The sequence below is a fragment of the Miniopterus schreibersii genome (genome assembly GCF_964146895.1).
Source record: "Miniopterus schreibersii genome assembly, chromosome: 5".
Classification (NCBI taxonomy): Eukaryota; Metazoa; Chordata; class Mammalia; order Chiroptera; family Miniopteridae; genus Miniopterus; species Miniopterus schreibersii.
This window is the reverse complement of record NC_138106.1, coordinates 1,203,126-1,227,243: the sequence shown is the minus strand read 5'-3', so window position 1 is coordinate 1,227,243 and position 24,118 is coordinate 1,203,126. Positions and strand designations below refer to the sequence as shown.

At 54.7% G+C, this 24,118-nt stretch overlaps 1 protein-coding gene across 3 annotated transcripts in view; it reads right to left on the bottom strand.

The window, feature by feature from the left end:
* Positions 1-24,118, bottom strand: part of HUNK (hormonally up-regulated Neu-associated kinase) — a 67,961-nt gene that overhangs the window by 4,334 nt on the left and 39,509 nt on the right. For 2 of the 3 annotated variants that reach the window (XM_081139427.1, XM_081139425.1), the window contains exons 3-8: positions 21,585-21,640; positions 17,260-17,395; positions 13,554-13,681; positions 7,605-7,740; positions 4,698-4,929; positions 1,792-1,875 (exon numbers count right to left, since the gene is read on the bottom strand). In XM_081139427.1, coding sequence (XP_080995553.1) covers positions 1,792-1,875; positions 4,698-4,929; positions 7,605-7,740; positions 13,554-13,681; positions 17,260-17,395; positions 21,585-21,640 — 772 coding nt within the window. The remainder of the gene's footprint in view (positions 1-1,791; positions 1,876-4,697; positions 4,930-7,604; positions 7,741-13,553; positions 13,682-17,259; positions 17,396-21,584; positions 21,641-24,118) is intronic. The other variant, XM_081139426.1, reaches the window with a different exon arrangement.

The window sequence follows — 24,118 nt, the reverse complement described above, 5'->3', positions numbered from 1 at the left end:
GTGCTCACAGAGGAGACACGTGTCCCACTTTTACAACTACAATCTCTGCCTTTTCCAGGACGGGGACATGGAGAGAGTGGTCAAGTCGAAACCTCCCAGCACCAAAATCCCGAGGGAAGGTTTTCCCACGTAATTCAGCTCCTTTGTCTCCTAGAATAGACTCGGGACTGCGGACAGAGGCCTGCTTGGGCGCCGTGTGGACACGGCCCGGAGCCATGCCCCAGCCAGCCTGTGTGCCACCTGAGACTTCCAGCCACCACCTGGCGGCTTCTCCTGGACCAGCTGACGCAGCCGGGACAGAATCACGGGCTCGGAGGGCCTCACCCCGACCCCCAGGCTCTCCCAGACCTTCCTCCTCCTTTTCTAACTGGCCCCATCCACGCTCTCGATTCCCAGGGAGCCCAGCGGGATAATCCAGGGAAGCCTGTAATGTAATTACCGGGAGTAGCACTGCGGCCGTTCGCAGGGAACAAATGGACCGTGGGAAATGGAAATGCTGTTTCCCCATTAGTGTTGGGATCTAAACCCTACCCGTTAAACATCTCAACAAATGTTTACAATGCTCACTGTGTGCTTTGGGGCCAAACAAAATAATCGTCTGAGAAAAATCGGGATGAAAAGAGGCCCCTTTCCCACGACGGTTCTGACACTTTCAAAAGCACAACCACAGGGCGTTGGGGACAAGGGCACCAGGGCCACGGATGTCAGCAGAGGCTCGGAGGCCACTTAGGGGCACTCGGGGGGGGGGGGCATCGAAGCTCACTTTGCTACCTGAGACCCTAAGAGTGAAATGCAAACCGAGAGGCAGGAGGGGGGCGTCCAGTGAACTCTGCCTCCCCTGGGGGCCACTGGTCTACCTTCTGGACCAAGGGAGCCGTCAAAGGTTGGAGCAGGAAGGGACACCATCCGAGAGGGGGCAGGGGCCAGGGCGAGAGGACGGGACGGGAGCAGACAGGAGCCAGAGGCTGGCTCTGCGGGGAGGGAAAGGAATTAAAAAGGCAGCAGGGTTTCTGCCCTGTACTGAGGCGGGGCTGCCGCTTGGACACGGGATGAGGGCCGTTCCGCGCAGGCTGGATTTAAGACGCCTTCCCTCGGGCGAGAGGCGGGGTCTAGTAGGCAACTGGCCACAGAGGACGGGAGCTCAGAGGATCCCGCGCCCGTGCCCTAAGCCCCTTCTGTGCCCGGCTCAGCCCCAGCCCGCACACCCGCTTATCTCCAGCCTGATCCTGCTGGTGCCCGGGAGCCTGTCCCAGAGGGAGGCGGCCTCCATCCTGGGGCCAAGGCTCAGCCCCACCCTGGCTGCTCTGAACCCTCGCCCCCCCCTTCCCGCGTGTCCATCGAGCTGAGGCCCTGTCCTCACCTTCCCCCATCGAGTCATCCACAGAGGTCCACGCTCACTGGCCTCACCCCTATAAGTCCAGGCGACCTCGGCAATCTCCCTTCTGCCTTGTCTACTCCCGAGCTGTTCTCTCCGAGGTCCCTGGACACCAGCTGCTCAGCGACACCACTGGCACTTACACTTGACCTCGCCCACGGTCTCCCGGGCCAGCGCTATCTCCTGGGCCTCCCGCGGCCTCCCCGGCCACCCCCGTCCTCGCCGGCTCCTCTGTCATCGGCTTCCCTCTTCTCTGCCTCCTTAAACCATGCAACCACTTCTCCAGGGCGCAGCCAAGTGCGTGTGTGTCTCTCGCCACTCCCAGGTTCCACGATAATTATTTCCTTTCCACCCCCTTTCACCTGCAACGGACATCGTTGCTCCTCAGAGACCAGTCCCGCCGTGGGGCCGCTCACCTCGTAGGGCTCCTTGCTGGGCCTGCACCTTTCTACCTGGGAGAGCGGGGTCCTGGAGCAGACGCCATCCTGGATGTCGGATTTCTACCGAGGAGAGGGAAACGCCTGCTTAACTCATGGGCAACAGCAATGTCCGTTAAGCAGTCATTCATTCATTTTGTTTGTGAACCCTCGCCTGAGGATATTTTTCCGTTGATTTTTAGAGAGAGTGAAAAAGAGGGAGGGAGCGAGAAACACTGATGGGAGAGAGACACCGATTGGTTGCCTCCTGCACATGTCCTGACCGGGGCCGGGTACTGAACCTGCAACCCAGGTACCTGCCCTTGACCGGGAATAGAACCCGCGACCCTTCCGTACGCAGGCCGACGCTCTACCCACTGAGGCACACCGTCCAGGGCGAGTCATTCATTTTTGAGCCAGTGCTGGGCTGAGAGCGCCCCACGTAGTTGGTCGGCCGGGTACCAGCAGCAAAGCCCCATCTGAGGACGCCCAGGGCGGGATGTGCCCAGACCCGTCAGGCGACCTGCTGCTTCCCGGGCTCTGCCAGGAAAGGCCAGGGAGCGGCAGCCCTGCGCAGGCCGCTGCTCCTTGCCGGCCTCGTCCTTCGCCTGTGCCGTGCAGTCACTCCGAGATGTGAGAACAGAACCCACAGACCTGAGCTGAGAATGGCTCATGTGGCCTGACCTGCTATACAGGATACCGATTTCCGTTACCTGCTTGTCTACAAACAGCCCGAGTCCCTGCCTGCCCCCCACCCCAATCAAAGTCACAGCAACTCACCCAGTTTCAAGAAGACAGACAACCGCACCTGTGATCTGGGGGCGATTCCGTCTGGAGACAGGTGCAATTAAATGGCTCATTAATTTACCAACCAGCAAATATTCACAGAATGTCCCTACGGGATCCCCAAATTAAAACCCGCGCTGCCTGGCTTCAGAGAAAGGAAATGAGAGTCAAGAGAGCGGGGGAGAAATAACAAGTGGTCGGGGTCTAGCAGTTTTCTTTTCAGATTACTAGTTTCATGTTCAAAATTACAGACGAGTTGTTCGTAATCGGTTGAGAGTAAGAACTGGGACAGGGCTCGCAGCGCCATTAAATCAGTCCTACGCACAGCTGCTGAGCGGACCGGCTGTCGTCGCCTGCGGGGGTTAATTCACGCCAGTTAAACGCGGTTGTCAGACCAGGTAGGTCCTGCGGCTTAAGGGTTAAGTGCAAAACAGACACAGTAAAGTAAGAGCCTCTCCGTTAGGACCCCGTTATAGCTGAGTTTCCCCGGACGTTCTCAGGAGACACGCTCAGCTTGGCAACCCCGATGCCGGGCAGTGGAAGAGAGAAACACAGCAGACGGCAAGACCCCCGACAAATCAGGACACAGCCTGGGGGCTTCAGACAAAGGTCTCCCTGGCTCGGGATGAGCCGCGTGCATGGTTAGGAAGAGTGAGTGACCGAGTCTGTATCTGCGGATGCGGAGGCAGACACAGGAAAGAAAGTATTTAAAAAACCGTGCCCGGCCGGGCGTGGCTCAGCGGTTGAGCGTCAACCTAGGATCCAGGCGATCGGGGTTCGATTCCTGGTCAGGGCACATGCCCGGGTTGTGGGCTCGATCCCCAGTTGGGGGCGTGCAGGAGGCAGCTGATCAATGAATCTCATCATTGATGTTTCTATCTCTCTCTCTCTCTCTCCTTTCCTCTCTCTGAAATCAATAAAGATATATTTTAAAAATAAATAAATAAAAAATAAAAATAAATAAAAATAAAAACCCCAAGTCCGGCCTGGCCGGTGTGGCTCAGTGGTTGAGTGTTGAACCAGGAACCAAGAGGTCGCTGGTTCGATTCCCGGTCAGGGCACATGCCACGTTAGGCTCCATCCCCAGTGTGGGGTGTGCGGGAGGCAGCCGATTGATGAGTTTTCTCTCTCTCTGTCCCTCTCTCCCTTCCTCTCTCTATAAATAAAAAATAAAATAAAAAGCTTTTAAAAACCCATCTTATCGATCAGCATCCAAAGGACGGGTTCTGCAAAGGAGCATGTTTGAATCCGCTGGCTCACTTAGGAAAGCGGCCGCGTCACCCTCCCCATACGTGACACCCTGAGCCTGCAGTCAGTCCTGTGGGAACACTTTCTATAAACTGCTTTTTGAACAGCACTCCTCATTTGAAAAGGAAAATCCGTGCGTGGATCGTCTTCTCTTCCTGTCACTTCCGTATTTAAAGTCTTCACTACTGTGCTCCACCACGGTGGTGCCAAATGGTGTGACCTTGAGCCCAGCAGAGGTGAAAAACCTGTAAGCGGGCACCTTTCACACATGCATACTTGTTTATAAATTTTAAGCATGTAACACTGCACGAACGTATTATAAAATAGGAATTAAAAGTGATGAGAAAGCCCGGCTGGCGTGGCTCAGTGGTTGAGTGTTGACCTATGAACCTGGAGGTCATGGTTCAATTCCTGCTCAGGGCACATGCCAGGGTTTCGGGCTCGATCCCCAGCACGGGACATGCAGGAGGCAGCCGGTCAATGACTCTCATCATTGATGTTTCTCTCTCCCCCGCCTCTCCCTTCCTCTCTCTGAAATCAATAAAATCATATTTAAAAATATATAAATTTTTTAAAAAGTGATGAGAAATAAATGAGGAATATATAATCTTCTTATAAAAGATAAATGAACCCTCGCTGGTTTGGCTCAGCGGTCAGAGCGTCAGCCAGTGGGCTGGAGGGTCTCAGGTTTGGTTCTGGTCCGGGGCACGTACCTGGGTTGCAGGCTCGATGCCCGGCCCAGCCGGGGCATGTGTGGGAGGCAACCAACGGACGTCTCTCTCTTCCTTCCGCTCTCTCTAAAAATCAATGGAAAAACTATCCTCGGGTGAAGGTTAACAACAAAAAATAATACATTAGCAGCATAGACCCACGTCAGCAAGCGGGAGACGCTGGGGGTCCGAGCTCCCTCCCCACGAGGGACGCGCCGGGGCCCCGCTCACCCCCGACAGGTAGCGCTCGAGCTTCTTGTTCAGGAGGAAGTAGACGGCGAGGATGTGGCAGGCGCGGTTGGCCAGCACCGTGTTGATCACGTCGCTGTTCCTGTAGCCGAGCTTCTCGGTCATGTGCAGCACCACGCTCGGGCTCAGGTCCGCCAGCGAGATCCTGCGGCAGGGGACAGGGAGCCGTCACCCGCGCGGAGAGGCTCCGTCCACCGCCCGACCCCCCGTGAGGGAAACGCCCCAAACACGGAAAGCAGAGGAACGGCACACCGCCCGCGTGCACCAGCCCCCGGGTGCGCCAACGGTAACGCTGCCGTTCTTTCCCTTCCTCCCTCCCTCCCGGCCTTGCTGAAGTATTTTAAACCCCAGCCACCACGACATGTCGTCCCTAAACACCTCACGGTGCACCTCTGAAAGCCAAGGGCTCCTGCAGGTTCCCAATGCCGTCCACACCCCCCACATTCTAGTCATCTCTTAATATCTTCTAATATCCAGGCTATATTCAGATTTCCCCGGTTGTCCCCGATTTCTTTACAATCGGACACTTTTCCCTTAAACTGTATTTACTGGACATGGGTGGAGCCCACACTTAAGTGGGTGTAAGTCGGTGATAAGGGGGGGTCTTCAGAGCCAGCCCAGGAGGGGCTTACAGGAACAGCGTGAGCTCGCAAGTCCACAAATAGGAAACCTGGGGCTCAGCTGCAAAGTGGGGCACTCTCAGCAGACAAGTTAAACCCATCGCAGGAGTATTATGAAGATAAACTCCGTGGGATAAAGTGCCAAGGAGATACCAAGCGTTCATTCGCTCATTCGCTCATTCATTCGTTCAGCAAGGCCCCGTCCCGTGGAGTCTGCATCCCAGCGGAGAGGAGAGTAATTCATTCAGTCTTCGTGACCGTCTTGCGCGTGGGTACTATTATCGCCCCCCTTTCAAATGAGGAAGTGAGGTCCACGGCCGTGAAGCAACTGGACCAGGGTCACAGAGGCAGGAAGGAGCCCAGGATTCAAACCCGGCCCCCTGGCGAGACTGCACGTCTACACTCGGCACCTCTCCTGCAGACAGACAGGCGGACGGCTGCAGAGAGGGTGGAGGGGTGCAGGGCCCACGGCCCCCACGTTCGCTCTAAAGTAACCAGGTGAGAGGCCTGGCCCGTGTGGCTCAGGTGGCTGGGCATCGTACACACCCCGGAAGGTCGCCGGTTTGATTCCGTCAGGGCACGTGCTGGGGTGGGGCTCGGTCCCCAGTGGGGGGCGTGCGGGAGGCAGCCCATCGATGTTTCGCTCCCACATCAGTGTTTCTCTCCTTCTCCCCTCCTCTCTCTCTAAAAATCAGTAAAATAATATTTATATAGAGTATCCGAGGTGAGGCCCTGACCCGCGCTCGGGTGAGCTGTGGCCGTGTGTCAGGCGGTAGGGAAAGTACAAGGACGTGTGTCCGCCGGCTTGTCCTCAGAGCTGCGGGGGGCCCGGCACAGAGACCAGGTGTCGCGCGGCCTCCCTGCCGCACGTTCCTGCCCACGAGCCCCCGAGGCCCGCCTCGCGAATCTGCTGCACGGAGGGTTCACAGGGAATCCCCGGGGAACAGCCCGAGGCCAACGGCTCGCGACCGTCCGTCCTTTCTGCTGCCGGCACGTACGGCAGGGGCTGACGCGGGCTGAAGTAAACGTCAGGCCGAGCGGCGCAGGAGGGGCCCGAGGGTGCCTCGGAGGGAGACAGGCAGTTCCGCTGGGCTCTGCCCGACGTGCAGGAGGGTCCACTGGCGGGTCCCACTCACACTCGCTCACTCACAGGCACACACGCTCAGACATCCCATACACAGGTGCACACAGGCACACACCCACACACACACACCCACAGACAGTGACACACACATGCACTCACACGCATATCCACAGACACACACATATTCACACACATATACACTCTCAGACTCACACTCACACGCTCACACTCACTCACATGCACACACGCTCAGACACATCCCATACACAGGCACACAGGCACACACCCACACACACACCCACAGACACACACAGTGACACACACATGCACTCACACACGTATCCACAGGCACACACATATTCACATACATATACACTCTCAGACTCACACACTCAAACACACGCTCAGACACACGCTCAGACATCCCATACACAGGTGCACACACTCACACACACATACCCAGAGACACAGTGACACACACACATGCACTCACACTCACATATCCAGACACACACAGTGACACACACATACTCTGACTCACACTCACATGCTCAGACACACACGTATTCACACACATATACACCCAGACTCACACTCACATGCTCACACACACTCACATGCACACACACTCAGACACATCCCATACACAGCCACACAGTCACACACACTCACACATACACACCCACAAAGACACACAGTGACACACACACACGCACTCACACATATCCAGACACACACATATTCACACACATATACACTCTCAGACTCACACTCAGACACACACACCCTCCATCTGGGCACAGCTGGCCCGGTGGGTCCCCGTGTGTGACTAAGAGGCGGCCTCTGGGAAGAAGGCCCTCAGCAGCAGGTGTGACGAGGGGGATGGGGCCCGGATCTCAGCCCCACACCCCCTCCACCAGGCACCCACTGGGTGCCATCTACACGCGTCCGCGCACTGAGGGGGGCCGTCTGGACTGCGGGTGCCGAGGGGGAAGGGCAGCCAGGAGAAGGGGGGGCAGCTTTCCCTAGAATCACGCACAGCTTCCCTCCCGCGCAGAACCTTCAGGCTCACGACGGCCACCCGGCCCGAGCAGGGCCCCGCCTGCGCCGGCTCACCTGTTGGGGTAGGTGACGGCACACGGCACTTTGCCCACGTAGTTCTCGTTGAGCCAGCGGTTCGCCAGCGCCTGCTGGATGTTGGGCCTCTTCACGGGGTCGGGCTCCAGCAGCGAGCGCAGGAAGGTGATGGCTCCTGCGGAGACATCAGGCCAAGAACACGGGTCACGGGCGGAAGCAGACACCACTGAGTCAGGGCAGGTGACCCGCCACCTCCGAGCCACCACGGCACTGAGCCAACCCCTGGGTCTCCGGGGCCACAAGTCCACGAAGTCTAGGCACCTGTTCAACAGGTGCACCTGGTGTAAGAGAGCAAGAAACACAGGGTCCCTGGTGCCCTGCGCTGTCCAGGACAACCTGCGACCTGTCCTTGGGTCACAGTGAGCCAGGGAGACGCCCTGGTCACGGGCTCGAAGGGATGTTAGAGAAGATGCTCCATCTCACGCAGGCTTCTGGGAACTCAGGAGGGAACCAGAGGGTAAAGGCCTTGGAGACCAGGCCCTCCAATGTGTCACTGGGTGACACCCGGAGTCTCAAAAGGGCAGGAAGCCCTGGGCGGTGTGGCGCAGTGGTTAGCGTGCCGGCCCACACACTGAAGGGTCACGGGTTCGATTCCTAGTCAAGGGCACCTACCTGAGTTTCAGGTTTGATCCCCGGTCCTGGTCCCGGCCTGGGCTCATGCAGGAGGCAACCGATTGACGTCTGTCTCCTTCCTTCCTTCCTTCCTTCCCTCCCTCCCTCCCTCCCTCCTTCCCACTCTCTCTAGAATCAATGGAAAAAACATCCTCACGTATGAGAATTAAAGAAACAAACCAACGAGGTCAGGGAGGCCCCGCTTTCTTTCTGGCCCTTTCATTGAAAGCCATTCTCCATGGTCACCGGAGTGGTCCCCGGACTCTGAACTGGGCAGTGCCCAGGCCCACAGGAGCCCAGGCCCACGTAGCGGAGCCAGTCCAGCCAACGCAGCGCCAGGGAGCCAGTTCTGCCACAGTGTTAAGTGAACTCAAACAGCGACTCTTTAAAATCCTCGCGCATGTACAAAGGCCCGGCCACTGGGCTCACTGGGGTCGTGTCGGTCACGGGCATGAGGGGAGGGACAGGGTCCGAGGAACCACTGACCAGCTACCAGATCTCTCCAGCCTCCTCCTTCCATCCGGGCAAAAAACAATCCTGTCAGATGCCCCGGGGCTCCTTTCGTTCAACAAACAAATTTTAAAAAAATGTTTTTATTGTTTTTAGAGGGAGACAGAAACGTCGATGAGAGAGAAACATGGACCAGCTGCCCCCTGCACGGCCCCCACTGGGGTTCGAGCCCTTGACCGGGCCTGTGCCCTGACGGGACCCAACCGGGGACCTCCTGGTCCATGGGCTGATGCTCCACCGCTGGGCCGCCCTGGCTGGGCTCCTTAAAAACACGTTTACCGAGCACCTGCTGTCCCCAGCAGGAGGGCCAGGAAGCTGGCTTGTCTCCAGGGAGCGTTTCTGATCCTTCGGGTTGTAGGACAACGGTGACAACAGCAGGACACGGAGGAGAAATGTGTTCCTAAGGCGCACGGGGGTCCCAGGCTCCGAACCGTCCGGCGCGCGACTGTGCGTGTCCTCGCGTGGAGGAGGGACGCCAGGACCGCTCCAAAATGAAGCCGCTGTCCGGCTTGGCCGTGGGACCGCGGCCGTGTCGCCTACGGAGCAGCGTCACCTTGTCTGTAGCTTCGGACGCGATGACCAGTTTCCAACGCACCACGTCCCAGGTCCCAGGAGATCACCTGCACCTGCTGGGTCCCCGGACCTTTCTCCCCTTCTCTCCAAAGCTACTTTTCCGTTTTCTAAGATAATCTAACCTTCGGGGGAAAGGCCGTAAGAACTCTCACTTCCTCACAGGCGTCAACTGTCATTTTAACACCGAACTTTACAGAATAGTGGGCTTTCCTGCCCGCCCGTTTCCGCAGGAGAGAAGTGAAGCCACCGAAAGAGGGACTCACTGCGATGCCAGGACCGACCCCAGAGAAACCACCTTGCTGGGTCATGACACCAGGTGCCCCTCTGGGTGAGTGCCCATGCCGTCGATGAGGTCACCACGTCATCTCCCTTTAAAAATGTAAGAGGTGCCCGGCCGGGCGTGGCTCAGCGGTTGAGCGTCGACCTGGGATCCAGGCGATCAGGGTTCGACTCCCGGTCAGGGCACATGCCTGGGTTGTGGGCTTGATCTATCTCTCTCTCTCCCCCTCCTTTCCTCTTTCTGAAATCAATAAAGATATATTTTTAAAAAATTAAAAAATAAAAAATAAAATAAAAACGTAGGAGGTAAAGAGATATACGTAGCCCTGGCTGGTGCGGCTCAGTGGGTTGAGCGTCACCCTGGGCACCAAAAGGTCGCGATCTGATTCCCAGTCAGGGCACATGCCCAGCTTTTGGGGCTCGATCCCTGGTCGGGGTGTGTGCAGGAGGCAACGGGTCCATGTTTCTCTCTCACACTGACATTTCTCTCTCTCTCTTTCTCTCCCATCCCCTCCCTCTAAAAAAAGTCAATAAACATATATATATATTTTTTAAATGTGTAGATGCCAGAGCAGCGTGAGCTACACTTAATGCTCTAGGTGTGATCGCTGGGTCTCCAAGTAAAACCTTCCTAAACTGTCCTTCAATGGTCTGAAAAGCCGACGTCTCCGCACAGAGGGGCTCCTCTCCGCTTGGGGCCTCTCTCCCTTCTCCCACCTCCCCTCCTTTGCAAGAGTCCTCCGGAAGCTTAGTCAGGGGACGCCTGTTGGTCAGAGGAAAAAGATGTGTCTTAATGAACCGAAACGGGAGGGCTGTGGAGTGACCGGCGCTTCCGAGGCGCCTTGTCGCTCACCCTCAAAGGCCCCGAACAACCGCGTTTTCTGAGCGTGATCAACCCAAGAGCTAAGCAGGGACTGGCCGTGCCGTCTCGCTCTATTTTCAGAACCAACCGCTGATGAGCCAAGTAATTTTAGTTCGAACCTCTGCTGACGAATTTTGGTACTTTGAACGTCACAACCACTGCGTCCTTGTCCCTAAAGGACTTTGAGGACACCCTCAGAGCTCTCTGAAGTTTGTGTTAAGGTCTCAAAAGTCCCTACTGCTCACGAGCAAAGGGGATTAAAATCTTTGCCCGGCTGGTGCGGCTCAGTGGTTGGGCATCAACCCATGAACCAAGAGGTCACTGGGTCGACTCCCCGTCAGGACATGTGTCCAGACCGTGGGCTCGACCCCAGTGTGGGGCGTGCGGGAGGCAGCCGATCGACGTTGCATTTTCACATCGATGTTCCTCTCTCCCTCTCCCTTCCTTTCTCTCTAAAAATCAACAAATGATTTCAATAAATAAAGAAATAAATAAAAAGCAACTCTAAAAAAATATCTGATTGGCTAAAAAAACCAACGACCTGTACTCTCTGCTCTCTTATTCTGATTTACTTGATTTTCTGACACTACCGAACATCACACCTGTTAATTTATGTTTATTTCTGCCTTCCCCATTGCTACGTGAGCTCCATTCAGGTGGCACCGAATCTGCTTTGTCTTCTGTCCCCAGAGCCTGGCATATTCCCAGCACACAGTCGGCGCACAGGACACGCTCCTGGAGTAAATGAACCAACATGAAATACAGGATGAATGGGCGAGCACGCCTCACAGTGCTCCGCAGCGCCTCCGGCATTCCTGAGGCCTAAAACCCAAACAGAGCGATTCGTTCAACATTTTACACATCTGCGAGCTCCGAGTTGCTGCTCCCCGAGCAGAAGTATTCCTCTGATAACGCCAGCACTGCCTCTCATTTCCCTGACCAAGTCCCCCCACCTGCACAGGTAACGCGTCCACGCTCCCAGCCTCCCCGGCAGAGGGGCCGGCGTGTCACACGAAAACGCATTTCCGCTCGGATTCCGTTTCGCAAACATAAATTCAAGGTCAGCTCCGTGGATGGTTTATAAACTCAAGAAAATAATACATAACCGTGGGAAAATAAAAACGCAGTGGAACCTTGGTTCTCAAACCTAATTCCTTCCAGAAGGCTGTTCGAAAACCAAAACAATTTTCCCATTAGAAATAATGTAAATTGAATTAATCCGGTCCAGGCCCCCAAATGATTCCGTTTTCACCTTTCTTATATACGGCACATGTCTAATGTACTGTTTAATCTATAAACGAACGCTTTAAAAACAAAAAGGGCATGGAATAGAAATGAAAATTTAACAAAAAGAAAGGAAATGTGCAGTAAAAAATGAAAATTTAATAATAACAATAAGCAGAAAAAAACCACGAAAATATCCACAGCACAGTTTCCTGAGATGTTAACAGCGTGAGGTTCAGCGGGGAACTGACTCACTCGCACGTCCTCGCCTGGCTGTGTCGCCTGAGAGACGCGTGACTGATCACACAGGTGCCCACGTGAAAGGGCTGTCGGGCTGAGAAGTGAATTGTCCAAGATGGGAGACATTTGAGACTGAGGTTTATGCTACATTTTAACCGTGTAGCCTAAATTGAAATAATTCCTTCTTTTTTGGGTCATGTGCCTTATCTCCATGAAGCTGTTTATTCTAAGGGGCCAGTTCAATGACTGTCAAGCCCAACCAGAGACCAGGAACCTGAATTGTGATCCAAACAAAAGAACAAACTGCACTAATCCACTGGACCCGAAGCCAAACCCCGATGCAAACAGTTTACTGACGGGGACCCAGCCGGAGTTCGAGAGTCAACACTGCCCAAGGGCACCTGGGGGGCGTCCAACCAGGTAACCGGATCCAGGTATTTAAAAGCTTCTGGCCAGGCTCAGACTCAAGGAACAAATCAAATCACTGACCAAACCGGAATAAAACTAACGTTTCTTTACAGTGAACCGGGCCACGGAAGACACAACAGAAACGTGATTACAAATGCTCTTTTCAGCGGCAACACTGTAATATGGTGAGTTTCAGAGCAATCAAGCCGGCAATCATTTTTGCAGCGGAGACAATAACACTGTTTTCCTGGGTGTGTCCGGCGCGGAAGGAGGAAGCAAGGAGCTCGGGATGCGAACAGGGAAGGACCAGGAGGCTGACGCGGTGGCCACTCAGATGGGAGGCCCAACCGCTGTTTTGTTTTTCTTAATCTTCACCCCAGGATAAGAGTGAGAGAGAGAGAGAGAAACACCAATGCGAGAGAGACACATTGTTGTTGTTTTTTTAAATATATCTTTTATTGATTTCAGAGAGAGGAAAGGAGAGAGGGAGATAGAAACATCAATGATGAGAGTCATTGATGGGCTGCCTCCTGCACGCCCCTGACTGGGGATCGAGCCCACAACCCGGGCATGTGCCCTGACCGGGAATCGAACCTCAATCGCCTGGATCCTAGGTCGACGCTCAACCGCTGAGCCACGCCGGCCGGACAAGACACATCGATCGGTTGCCTCCCGCACACACCCGACCAAGGCCAGGATCAAGCCTGCAACCAAGGTGCATGCCCTTGACCAGCATCGAACCCAGGACCCTTCAGTCTGAGGGCTGACACTCTAACCACGGAGCGAAACAAGCCAGGGCCCACTGAATTTTTTGTTTGTTAATCTTCACCCAAGGATATTTTTTCCATTGATTTTTTTTTTAGAGCGTGGGCGGGGGCAGGGGGGAGAGAGAAACATCCATGTGAAAGACACATTGACTGGCTGCCTCCCACCCGCCCCCCGACTGGGGCAGGGGATCAAGCCTGCAGCCCAGGTACGTGCCCTTGAGTGGGAATCAAACCCAAGACCCTTTGGTGGGCAGGCCGGCGCGCTAACCACTGAGCCACACTGGTCAGGGCTGAAAGCCCAACCGCTCTTGCGACTGCTTAAGTTCTATGAAGAGACCTCAAGCCATGGGGAGGCCTCATATCCTCACGGCAAAACCAACCCAGAGTCGGCCGGACCCACGCTGGCCGGCGCCCGAGCCCCGAAACCTGGAGCCCAGGACGGCAGGACGGTACCTGTGGAGAGCTGGGTGGGGAGGGGGTTCATCTCCTTGTCCACCATCTTCTGGTACAAAGCCCTCAGGCTGAAAGGCTCCACGGTGAACGGCAGGGTCCCGGTGAGCATGGCGTACATGTTCACGCCTCTGAAAGAGAGACAGGCGCGTGAGAGCGGAGCGGGGCCCCGGAGAGGGTCACGGGGAGGGGGGAACGCGACATGCGGTCCCGTCCATCTCTAGAACCTTCTCGGACCTTCAGAACCCTCAGCACCACACAGAAGCAGCCGCAGCGAAAGGTTGGGGCCCGCGGGCGGCGGCGGGGGCGGGGGCGCTGGGAGATGGGACGACAGGTGCCCGTGGGTCTCTCAGGGCTGCCCCTCCGGAGGGCACACGATGCGGGAACTTCTGGCCGGAAGCCCAGACCAATCTAGATACCCGGGCGTGTCCGGGACCTCGAGTGAACATAGTTGTGTCATTATGTGGTTTTTCCAAGTGTGGTTTACAAGGTGGAGCCTGGAGGGGCCGGACCAAAGCCTGCAGCGCAAGACGGGCACCGGGAACAAGTCGCGGCCCGGCCGGCGTCCCTGGCGGCGGCTCTGCCCTTTGAAATGAAAACCTGGCGAATCCGGGTTGGGCTGTAACCAGACATTCCTGGTGGGGGCGGGGGTCTCCTTCCCTCTTCTGTGTCTCAGGCTATTGTTTATTTCAAGACGCCGCCACCCAGCCCTGGCCCGTATCTCAGCTGCGGCAGGAGTGCCACCGGAATGGGCCTCACCGCTCACATCCAAAGCCGATCCACAAAACAGCAGCAGCTCCTCGGAGGCTGTTTGTTTTCCTGACGTATGAGCCTAATATCATCCTGACGAGACCTCCCGATGGCGTGAAACTGCCGGAGAAGCAGCCCCGAGTGCTCAAAAGCCCCAAGGGAATGTGTTTTTTAAACAGGCCATAGGGTTTAAACAAACCCAAGGAGATGGCTGAAATTAATTAAGACCCGGGGGCTCCACCCCAGGGAGGCCTGTCTGATTCGAGCTCTGGCGACAGGTACGGATGAGGCCCCGGCTGCAGCCAGAGATCTCTCGCCAATCACAGGCACCACTGGCGCCAGGCCCTGCTCCGTAACTCAGAGCCGGGTTAGGGAGACAGACGTACAGACACCTGCCGGCTGGTGAGCTCGCAAGTCCGCCCGGCCGGCTCGGCGCCCGGCCCAGCAGAACGACGCTCTGACCGGGCACAGCAGCGCAGCTCCCGGGCAGTGGCCACGGCACGTAATGGATGTGGCTCCTGTGAATATCCCTGGGTCCTTTCAGACTCGGTCATATTTAACTTGTAAATTATTTTTGGTTTGTATCTGTACAGTCATAAATAAAAGGGCTTTAGTGTTATGTTCGTGTACATCTTTAAATAAAAATTTAAATAAAAATAACAAGTCAAGAAGAAGGGTTACGCCCGGCTGGCGTGGTTCAGTAGTTGAGGTCGACCTATGAACCAAGAGGTCGCAGGTTCAATTCCCGGTCAGGGCACAGGCCCGGGTTGCGGGCTCGATCCCCAGTGGGGGGCGGGCAGGAGGCAGCCGATCACTGATGTTTCCATCTCTCTCTCCCTCTCCCTTCTTCTCTCTCTAAAAATCAATTTTTAAAAACACGTTTTTTTTTAAAAAAAGAGGAATTGCCAAGAACGCTCCTCCTTTACAAGAAGCCTGCACAATACTCAAGCTTGGAGAAGACCGCTTCTATTTCCCTGTGACCTCATCTATTTCCCTGTGACCTCTTCTATTTCCCTGTGACCTCTTCTATTTCCCTGTGACCTTTTCTATTTCCCTGTGACCTCTTCTATTTCCCTGCGACCTCTTCTATTTCCCTGCGACCTCATCTATTTCCCTGCGACCTCATCTATTTCCCTGTGACCTCTTCTATTTCCCTGTGACCTCTTCTATTTCCCTGTGACCTTTCCTATTTCCCTGTGACCTCTTCTAGTTCCCTGTGACCTCTTCTATTTCCCTGTGACCTCTTCTATTTCCCTGTGACCTTTCCTATTTCCCTGTGACCTCTTCTATTTCCCTGCGACCTCTTCTAGTTCCCTGTGACCTTTTCTATTTCCCTGCGACCTCTTCTATTTCCCGTTCCTTTTAGGACACACAGAGCGTCCTGCCTCAGGCGGGCGTGTGGAACAGAGCAGAACTCGACGGGAACGCTCCCGAGCACGGCCCACGTGCCGGCGGGAGCTTGGGGACGTGGGCCCGAGCGCCGGCTCTAAACCTTTATGGAAGTTTTTCTTCAGAGTCCTCGAGACGGCGAACCTTTCGTCACCAACTGGCTGCGAAAGATGACAGCAGTGGCAAGCCGCCACCATTCTCCACTGCCCGGCTGGGACCACGCACACAGGCCACAGGTGCTTGTCCTGAAGACGGTGCCAGTAACCTCTGTGGTCGGACCAGGGCCGGGCAAGGGGTTTTCCTAGCAACTCCGACCGGTCATTTTACCAGACCCCAGAATTCCACTCTCGGAAGAGTTTGTCACCCACAAAAACAGTTACGAGTCCTTGAAGGGCACCCGCCTCCCTCACCCGGGGCCTCTTGTCTACAGAACGTGGGTAATGACAGTGTCACCTCCCGGGGGGTGTGAGGGTCGGTGGACTAAGCCTCAGAAAGTGCTGAATTCACTGCCTGGCAAACGGGATCATTGCTTCATCGCAAAACATTTAAAAGCAACATGAAACAGAAGCTACAGTGCGCATCGTGTTTGCCAAGTGCCAACGGGCACCTACGTTGATAGTCACGTGGCCCTAGAGGGACTTTAAGAGGGAAACCGGGTTGAGCATCTGAATCTCTCCCCTGGGGTTTCCATACACCTTCAATATCCGGGTAAAGAGAAAGCCAGTCCCTCTGACGTTGCGAAGTACGTGAGACCACCACGGAAAAACGTGGAACGCAGCTTATAAATCTCCGAAATCCCAGAGAATTAGCGCAGGGGCCAAAACATGTTCGCAATTTCCTGACGCGTCTTTTGCGACACGGCCCAGGGGCTTCCCGGCTTCTCCACAGCCGACGTGGGGCCCCCAAGAACCACGGACGGTTTTAAAGAAGAAATGATGAGACTCCGGAAGGCAACAAGCAAACGCGATTCGGGTTTTTCCAGGCAGAAAGAAATACGGGTGAGCCGTCGTTGGGTGGCAGAAACCCCTAAGGTCCTGGCCAGTGCGGATACTCTGGTGTCAAACGAGAAAGAAAGTGATCCCGAGGGACGGCTGGAAGACCTGGGGAAGAGGCCCCGTAAAACAGGAACCCCAAAACTTCATAATTACATCAGGAGCTCCGCTGTGGCACAGACACGTACCCTGGAGAAAAGCTGGGGTGCCACGTGCCACCCGAGAAGAAAGACAGAGTCCCAGCTCCCTGGGGACGTCGGGCGGCAACTTGAAGGAGACGCCCGGGCAGGGCCGCGGGCAGAGCCGCGCCGGCAGCGGGGGGTCCAATGAGCACGCTCGGGGCAGGAGGATGGGCCCCACGCGCGGCCTGCTCGCCGCAGGGAACCGCCGCGGACACCCGGGGGCCTGCGGTGCTTCCGAACGGAAACTGCCTCGGAAAGAATTCCAAACCACCTGCGCCCAAAGGCCATCTCCACCCGTCTCTCAGCATCAACACGACTCCCGGACCCGCGTCTCGAGTGGGGACAGAGGCACCCCTGCGGAAACTGTCGGACGTCACGACTGCTCCATTAACTCACATGGACCAGACGTCGATTTTGGGGCCGTATTTCTTCCTGGCGAGCAGCTCGGGCGCGGCGTAGGCGGGGCTGCCACACTGCGTGCTGAACGGGTCCGAGTGGCCCAGGATCCCTGCACAGTTGCTCAAACCGAAGTCTGCAAAGGGGAAGGACAGCCGGGGTCCATGTTAGAAAACTGTGGACATGAGACAGGAAGGAAAAAAAAACAAAAAACGCAGCAGGAGAGGAAACATCCTCTGGGCCAACACGTCCTGCAGCAGGCAGAACCCCCACCAGATGCAAACTGTAACCTTGGCCGTGGGTCCCCAGGCAGACGGCTGTCGGGGGGGGTCCCGGGCCTCCCCGGAAACGTCTGATACGAGGCCTCGCTCTAAAACCCAGCTCCAGCTAAAGGAATGTGGAACAGAAACACATTTCCCTCCCGAGTCTCAGAAGTGAGTCATCCAGGAAAAAGGGAGGCTCTGCTTTCTAGGACCGAGGCAGGAAGCGAGTCCACGCACAGGCCGTGGGGCCCAGGATCCCGCTTCCACACGGCCCGCTGGGAAATCGCCGCAGGAAGGCGGATTTTCTCGGGCTGCGTCACCCCCGGGTGACACGCGATCCCACCGCTGAGAGCAGATTTTTTCAGCTGAATGTTTGCATTCAAGCGAGTCTTTCGAAAATGCTCCCAGTGCAGGCGGGAACATACGGCGATTTGAGGGGATAAAATACGCCCAAGAAGTCAGATGACACTGAGCGCTGGCTGCGAGAATAACCCAGAAAGACAGCCATGGAACGAGGCTGACACGCTCCCAGGCCCCAGATGACTAAGCAACTGGGAAGAGAAGAGCCCAAGGACCGAAAGCCACCTGGGTGCTTGCACCGTGGGTGCTGTGTGAACCTTTGACCTTAAACATCTGGTCTCTCGCCTCGTTCCTGAGCCCGGGATCAAGATCACGGCTGCTCCTTTTGAACTTCAATGTAAATATTACGGTTCTTGTCCCCAAAAGGAGGACTGTCAGCCCATAGGGCTGGGTCAGAGACTAGCTCCATGTTTTTTTGGAGGTTTTTTGGTTTTATATACGTTTTTATTGATTTCAGAGAGAGGAAGGGAGAGGGAGAGAGAGACATCGATGAGAAACATCAACATCGACCGGCTGCCTCCTGCACGCCCCTCACTGGGGGTCGAGCCCTCAACCCGGGGGCATGTCCCCGACCAGAAATCGAACCACAGTCTCCTGGATCCTAGGTCGATGCTCAACCACTGAGCCACGCCAGCCGGGCCCACCTCCACGTCTTGAACAAAACCCTCACTCTCTCAACTAGCGGGATTCATACCTGATTTCATTACCTTGTCCTCTCCTTGATGTTAACCTGGCCCCACCCGCAAAGGGCCCGACTACTGGGCGAGCGGCGGGAAAGCTCAGGGAAGGAGACCCACGGACCAGTCCAAGACGTTATGACGCCCCGTGGCCAAGGTGCCTGGAAACTCCTCACAACAGCCAGTGGGGGGAGCTATTGAAAGAAAGATTTTCCAAACCCCGTCTGCGCAGAGCTCAGAAAACTCTTCAGGGTCCCGAAAGTCTCCAGCTTAGGGCAGGAGACAAAGAATGAGAACCTGCCACGGGAACCGGCAAGCCAACCGGAAAGTGCTACATTCGCGGGTTCATTCTTCCTTTGTTTGTTGAGGATTCCCCTTTTTCTCTCGTGACATCTCCTCTCCTCTCTTCCTCTGCTCCCCACTCCTCCGCCCCCCCGCCCGGCCCCCGTTTCCTTTCCCAGGACCCAGCCAGTCCCTGCCGGCCCACAGCACCTGCCCGAGGAGGCCTCAGGAGCAGCTGACTCCCATCTTAGGGGAGATCTCTGTTCAAAGGGACCCAAGGGCCCGCTCCCAGGCCCCGCCCAACAGCGTCACCCAAGTGAAAGAAAGGGGCGGGTGGGAATACTTCTACAGAAAGAAAAATCATATGGAGCCTTCCACCGGACGGCCACTGGAATGCTTCCAGTTTGAAAATCAACCTGAAGAGCGCGGCCGGTGAGGCTCGGGTGGCTGGGGGCGTCCGCGCACCTAGGTTGCCAGTTCGATTCCCAGTCAGGGCACACGCGGGGGTTTCGGACTCGAACCCCTGTAGGGGGCGTGCAGGAGGCAGCCGATCGATGTTTCACTCTCACGTCAGCGTTTCTCTCTCTCCCTCTCCCTTCCTCTCTCTCTGAAAAATCAATAGAATTAAAAAAAAAATCAACCTGAAGAAATTTTAATGAGACGACGAATGTTTAAAGGGCACCCACTATGATGACTTGGAAAAGCAGCACCAGGGAATAAGTTATATATTTTGATAACATTTTAAGAGGCGTTTCATAAGCAGTCGATCTCCTAGGAGTTCCAAAAAACTCAATTTCTGAGATTAAAACAAAAGGCTCCTTCTCCCAATCCCCAGGGGGTTCCTTCCGATCACAGCAGAGAGCGGCCCTTTCAACCCACGTCCTCTGCTCCTGGACCCGGGTCTGTACAGTGCCTGACGGCCGGTGAGATCAGAGCCCAGATCACCCCACGCGGTTCCCAGGCGGAACGCACGGTCTTGGGAACCCAGAGTCTTGCTTGTCTCAAACTCAGTTTCAAGAAGATAAATTAGCAGAGAGTACGGGGAGTGAAGAGATAAAATCTGCATTTTAAGTGACTTATGCTGACCTAACCAAAAGGGTTTAATTTAAAATACCTTGAAGAGAAACCAGTGCGTTTCACAGTCGTGATTGTAATTATTAACATTTCAGACACACGCCTATAATTAGAACTGTGAAGTTCCCAGCACTGTCACACAGGTGGTCTCGCTGTGACTGAGTAAACACCTGGGTCAGTTAGCACTCAGTCTCCTGAGCTGCGCCTGGAATCTCAAAACACGCCCAGGGGAGGGCGGCTTCGGGAATCTGAGCGGCGACACGCTCTGGGCCGCGGCTCTTACATCTTAAGATTGTACTAAACTACGAAACGTCAGACCGCTTTGTGGTTGAAGGGAAAAAATCCTGATGAAATCAAATCTCACTCCCGGTTAACTCTAGTTTGTTTGAAACACGGCTTCAGTCAAATTATTTAAATCAAAATGTCTCAAAGAAAGAGAAACCATTAAGGAGAAGGGGTAATAACCATAATCAACCTCTGACAAACCACCAGGTAAAAGTTCCTTTGAAGAAAACGCTCCAGGGGCTTTCGAGCTGCAAAAGGAACCTTGTAGAGACATTGGATCCAAATTGCCCAACCCAGAGGCAAAAAACACACAAGAGGCTGGGCATCGCTTCCCTCCAGCACCTGCCCTCCCTGTGTATGAAAAACAATGCCCTGCCCAGGTGCTGTGCGTGTGCGTGTGTGTGTGCGTGTGACAGGGGTGGGGGGGCTCCCATCACATGAGGGGGGCTCTATGGCCTTAGCTGCTCATGACAGAGCCGGGAGCCCCGTGGAAAGTTCTAACAAAGGGGGGGCCAAGGCTCAGGGCCTCCTCCCAGCAGTTCCGGGAATTCTGGTTTCTGACACCTGGCTTCTGGCACGTCCCCTTTAGGCCCAAAGAGCCGAAATGCCTGTCTGGCAGCCGATTCAGCAGCTGCCGGGCTGGGAGATGACGACGGAGGCATCTGGTCTATGAGCGGCTGACTACCATGCTGTACACCTGAAACTAATACAAAGTAATAGGAAATGTAAACATTAAAAAGTAAAAAAAAAAAGAAATCAAAAGCATGATCCAGCCCTGGCCTGTGTGGCTCAGGGTTAGAGCGTCGCTCTGCACACTGCAGGGTCACGGGTTCGACTCCAGGTCAAGGGCATGGACCTGGGTTGCAGGCTCGATCCCCAGCCCCAGTTGGGGCACGTGCGGGAGGCAACCATTGGATGTGTCTCTCTCACATCAATGCCTCTCTCTCTCCCTCCCTCCTTCCCTTCCACTCTCTCTGAAAAGCAATGGAAAAAATATCCTCTGGTGAAGATTTAAAAAATAAAAGTTAAATTAAAAATAAATAAAAGTTCAGATCCATCTAAATTTATGGAGAAGCTGAAGCTTTAAAAATCCAAAGAACACGTAACCAACAAGTATTTATTCGGGGCTGTGAAGTTCATTTTACAGTCACTTTACAGCATTTTACCTTCCTAGTTATGTTTAAATTCTTTTTAAAATTAATTTTCATTTTTAAGGTCATTATTAGATATTGAAGGTAGAAAAAAGTGATGTAGAAGCATTGCGTGGGGATTAAAAATAGACCAGGAATAACTTTCTAAGTCAGTAATACAGCAATAAATAAGTGACAATAGACAGCACTATACTTAGAGGATACACTTCTTTAAAAAAAAAAAAAAGTCATACCAATCAGCTTGATATTATTGTCTTCATCTAGCAGCAAATTTTCTATCTTCAAGTCTCTGAAATAAACAAAACCACATAACACGTCAGTTGGGCATCTATCTGCAGTAATGGAATCACCTTTTGCGTCTGAAGGGAAAGGAATGGTTTGAGGGCCACTGGGAACCAACCCATAAAGCTTCCCGCCTCAGTCACTAAATACTCCTAAGACGTGACACAGTTCACTGCCGGGGACTAAAACTGCTACAGGGTCTGGGAGGAGACGAGGCACCCAGAGGGCAGAGCACGTCCAGAAGAAGTGGGCCTGTTGTGGGCAGGACGGCACCAGGTGTCTGGCCGCTGGGGTTAGACCGAACCCGGGTTCAGCAACCTCGGTACTTGGGTCTGGCTAGGACAGAATTCGGAGCCAAGACTAAAACTATAAGAACATTTATTTATAAAACCACAGAGGTGGAAGAAGTAATTTGTAGACGACATGGGCTGAGGAAACCAGGTATAGAGGTAAAGGAAGGGCCCCTGGAGCTGGGGACTGAGGCAGGTAAAGGTGACACCCCTGGGGGGGGGAGGAAAGGGGAAGGGGCAGGGAAGCCGTGTCCCCGGGAGGAACAGCGCTGGGTCCACCACCCTGAGGGTTTTAAGGGTGGAGATTTTAGGGGAAGGTCTCAGAATATTCAGCAGCTTTCCAGGTGGGTCCTTTCAGGTTGTGGTCTCCACTGATGGACTGGTCGGCGCCAGGGCAGGGGGTTATTAGTCAGTGCAGCTGGTCCTGGGTCAGCCGAGGCTGGTTCTGCTGCTTTTCTGGGCCTGGAGCTGAGATACAACTGGGGCCTAGATGTTATCTCCAGGGAGGAAAGGTCAGGGGTCCAAACCGCATGACCAGTGACGTGCTAGGGGAGGAAAGGCCGCCCTGGGGGCGAGGTCCCGCCCTACAATTGTCCTTTGCTAGGCACCTGGGGCTTTCCGCCCTGGCGACCTTCTGTACCTTTCCGTGGTCCTGGCTCTGCTCGTGTCTGTCTAACTGCCTATCACAGGATGGACGCTGGCACCTAGGAGTGAACTGGGACCGGGTGAGAGGGCTTGGCCTGAACCGTCGGGGAACATCATGGCCACGGGCTTGGGAGACGGTGGAGCAGCACCAGCCAGAGGAGAGCACAACAGGCTCAGGGAAGCAGATTTAAAAACTAATCGCAGGTAAAATCTGTCAGTCCCACAACCCGTATGTGTGGAGTCCAAACTGGCAGGAGAGGGTAAGTGAAGCTTTTGAGCCACGCCAGCCAGGGCTGCAATAAAGCACTTTCTGACTCTCTCTGATGCGGTTCCCGGGCTATTTAAATAATAAGCGCCGTTTAAAATCTTGATAAATGAGCCACTCAGTGGATTGTTCTCGAGAGTGATCTCACAGACCTTCGCGAGTGTGAGGTCTCTGGAAGCTATTATCAAAATCGTGGTGAAAAGACTATTTCTCCTGGTTTCCTTGGGGGATTTCCAAAGGCACCCAAAGGCATCGTGAGTCAGTCAAGGTTAACGTGTCTTCTCCAACTAAGTAACTGACGTTGCGCCCCATCCGATGAGACACTTTGCAAGGACTCTGTAGGGCAATTCCTCTTTTCTGAAGACACTTAGGACAAATCATACCCCTGACCTTATATTCAAGCATGTACGGTATTGCCACACGCACACACGCACACACGCACATGCACACACACGCACACGCCAGCAACAGCCCCGCCTGGGAATCTGGGAAGCCTGACTCTGAAGTAGCCCCATTTCAATCTAAAGCACGGGGCCTGTTTCCAGCACGTTAAACCCCTCTCCCTGGCAAGAACGGGAGCCACACGGAGGCATCAAAGGAGAAATTTGTTTCAGAACAAATACTGTGGAGGAAAACAGCTTTAAAAAGTGAGGTCCAAGAAAAGCAACTGCGCTGGGTGATTCTGGGGCCACGGGAGCCTGGAGAGCAGCCACGGTGGCGAGAAGATATAAACGGAAGACTAAAAATAAGAGAAAATGCAAGACAGAGAAATCCCGGGACATGGGCAGGGATATAAGATGTCATTATTAGGCAAAATGAGGAAAAGGAAACCCTTTAAAAGTCACCAGTTTCCCCCACCGCATTCCACAGCCACCCACCCGGCCCCGGGAAACGCTCCGAGCCGGCCCGGCTGCCGGGGCTGTTTACAGGGTCATCTTTCTGTCAAGGTCTCTGAAGGATGTCAGCCATCGCCAACCTGACCGCCTCCAGGGTCCATGACATTACGGGGCAGGGTGAGCTACGTCCGTGGGCCTCTGGCCAGATCTGAGCACCTTAATCTCCCCAAACGAGGGAACATTCCACCTCGCTGGGCTTCACTTATTTCCACCTCCCGTTTGTCTTTTGAAGGAAGGGAGAGAACACTTTCCTTCTGACTCCTTAGGAAACAGGCTCAAAAACCGTATTTTTAGAAGTGGCTTTTGGCCTTAGCTGGTTTGGCCCAGTGGTTAGAGTGTCGGCCTACAGACTGAGGGGTCCCGAGTTCAATCCTGGCCAAGGGCATGTA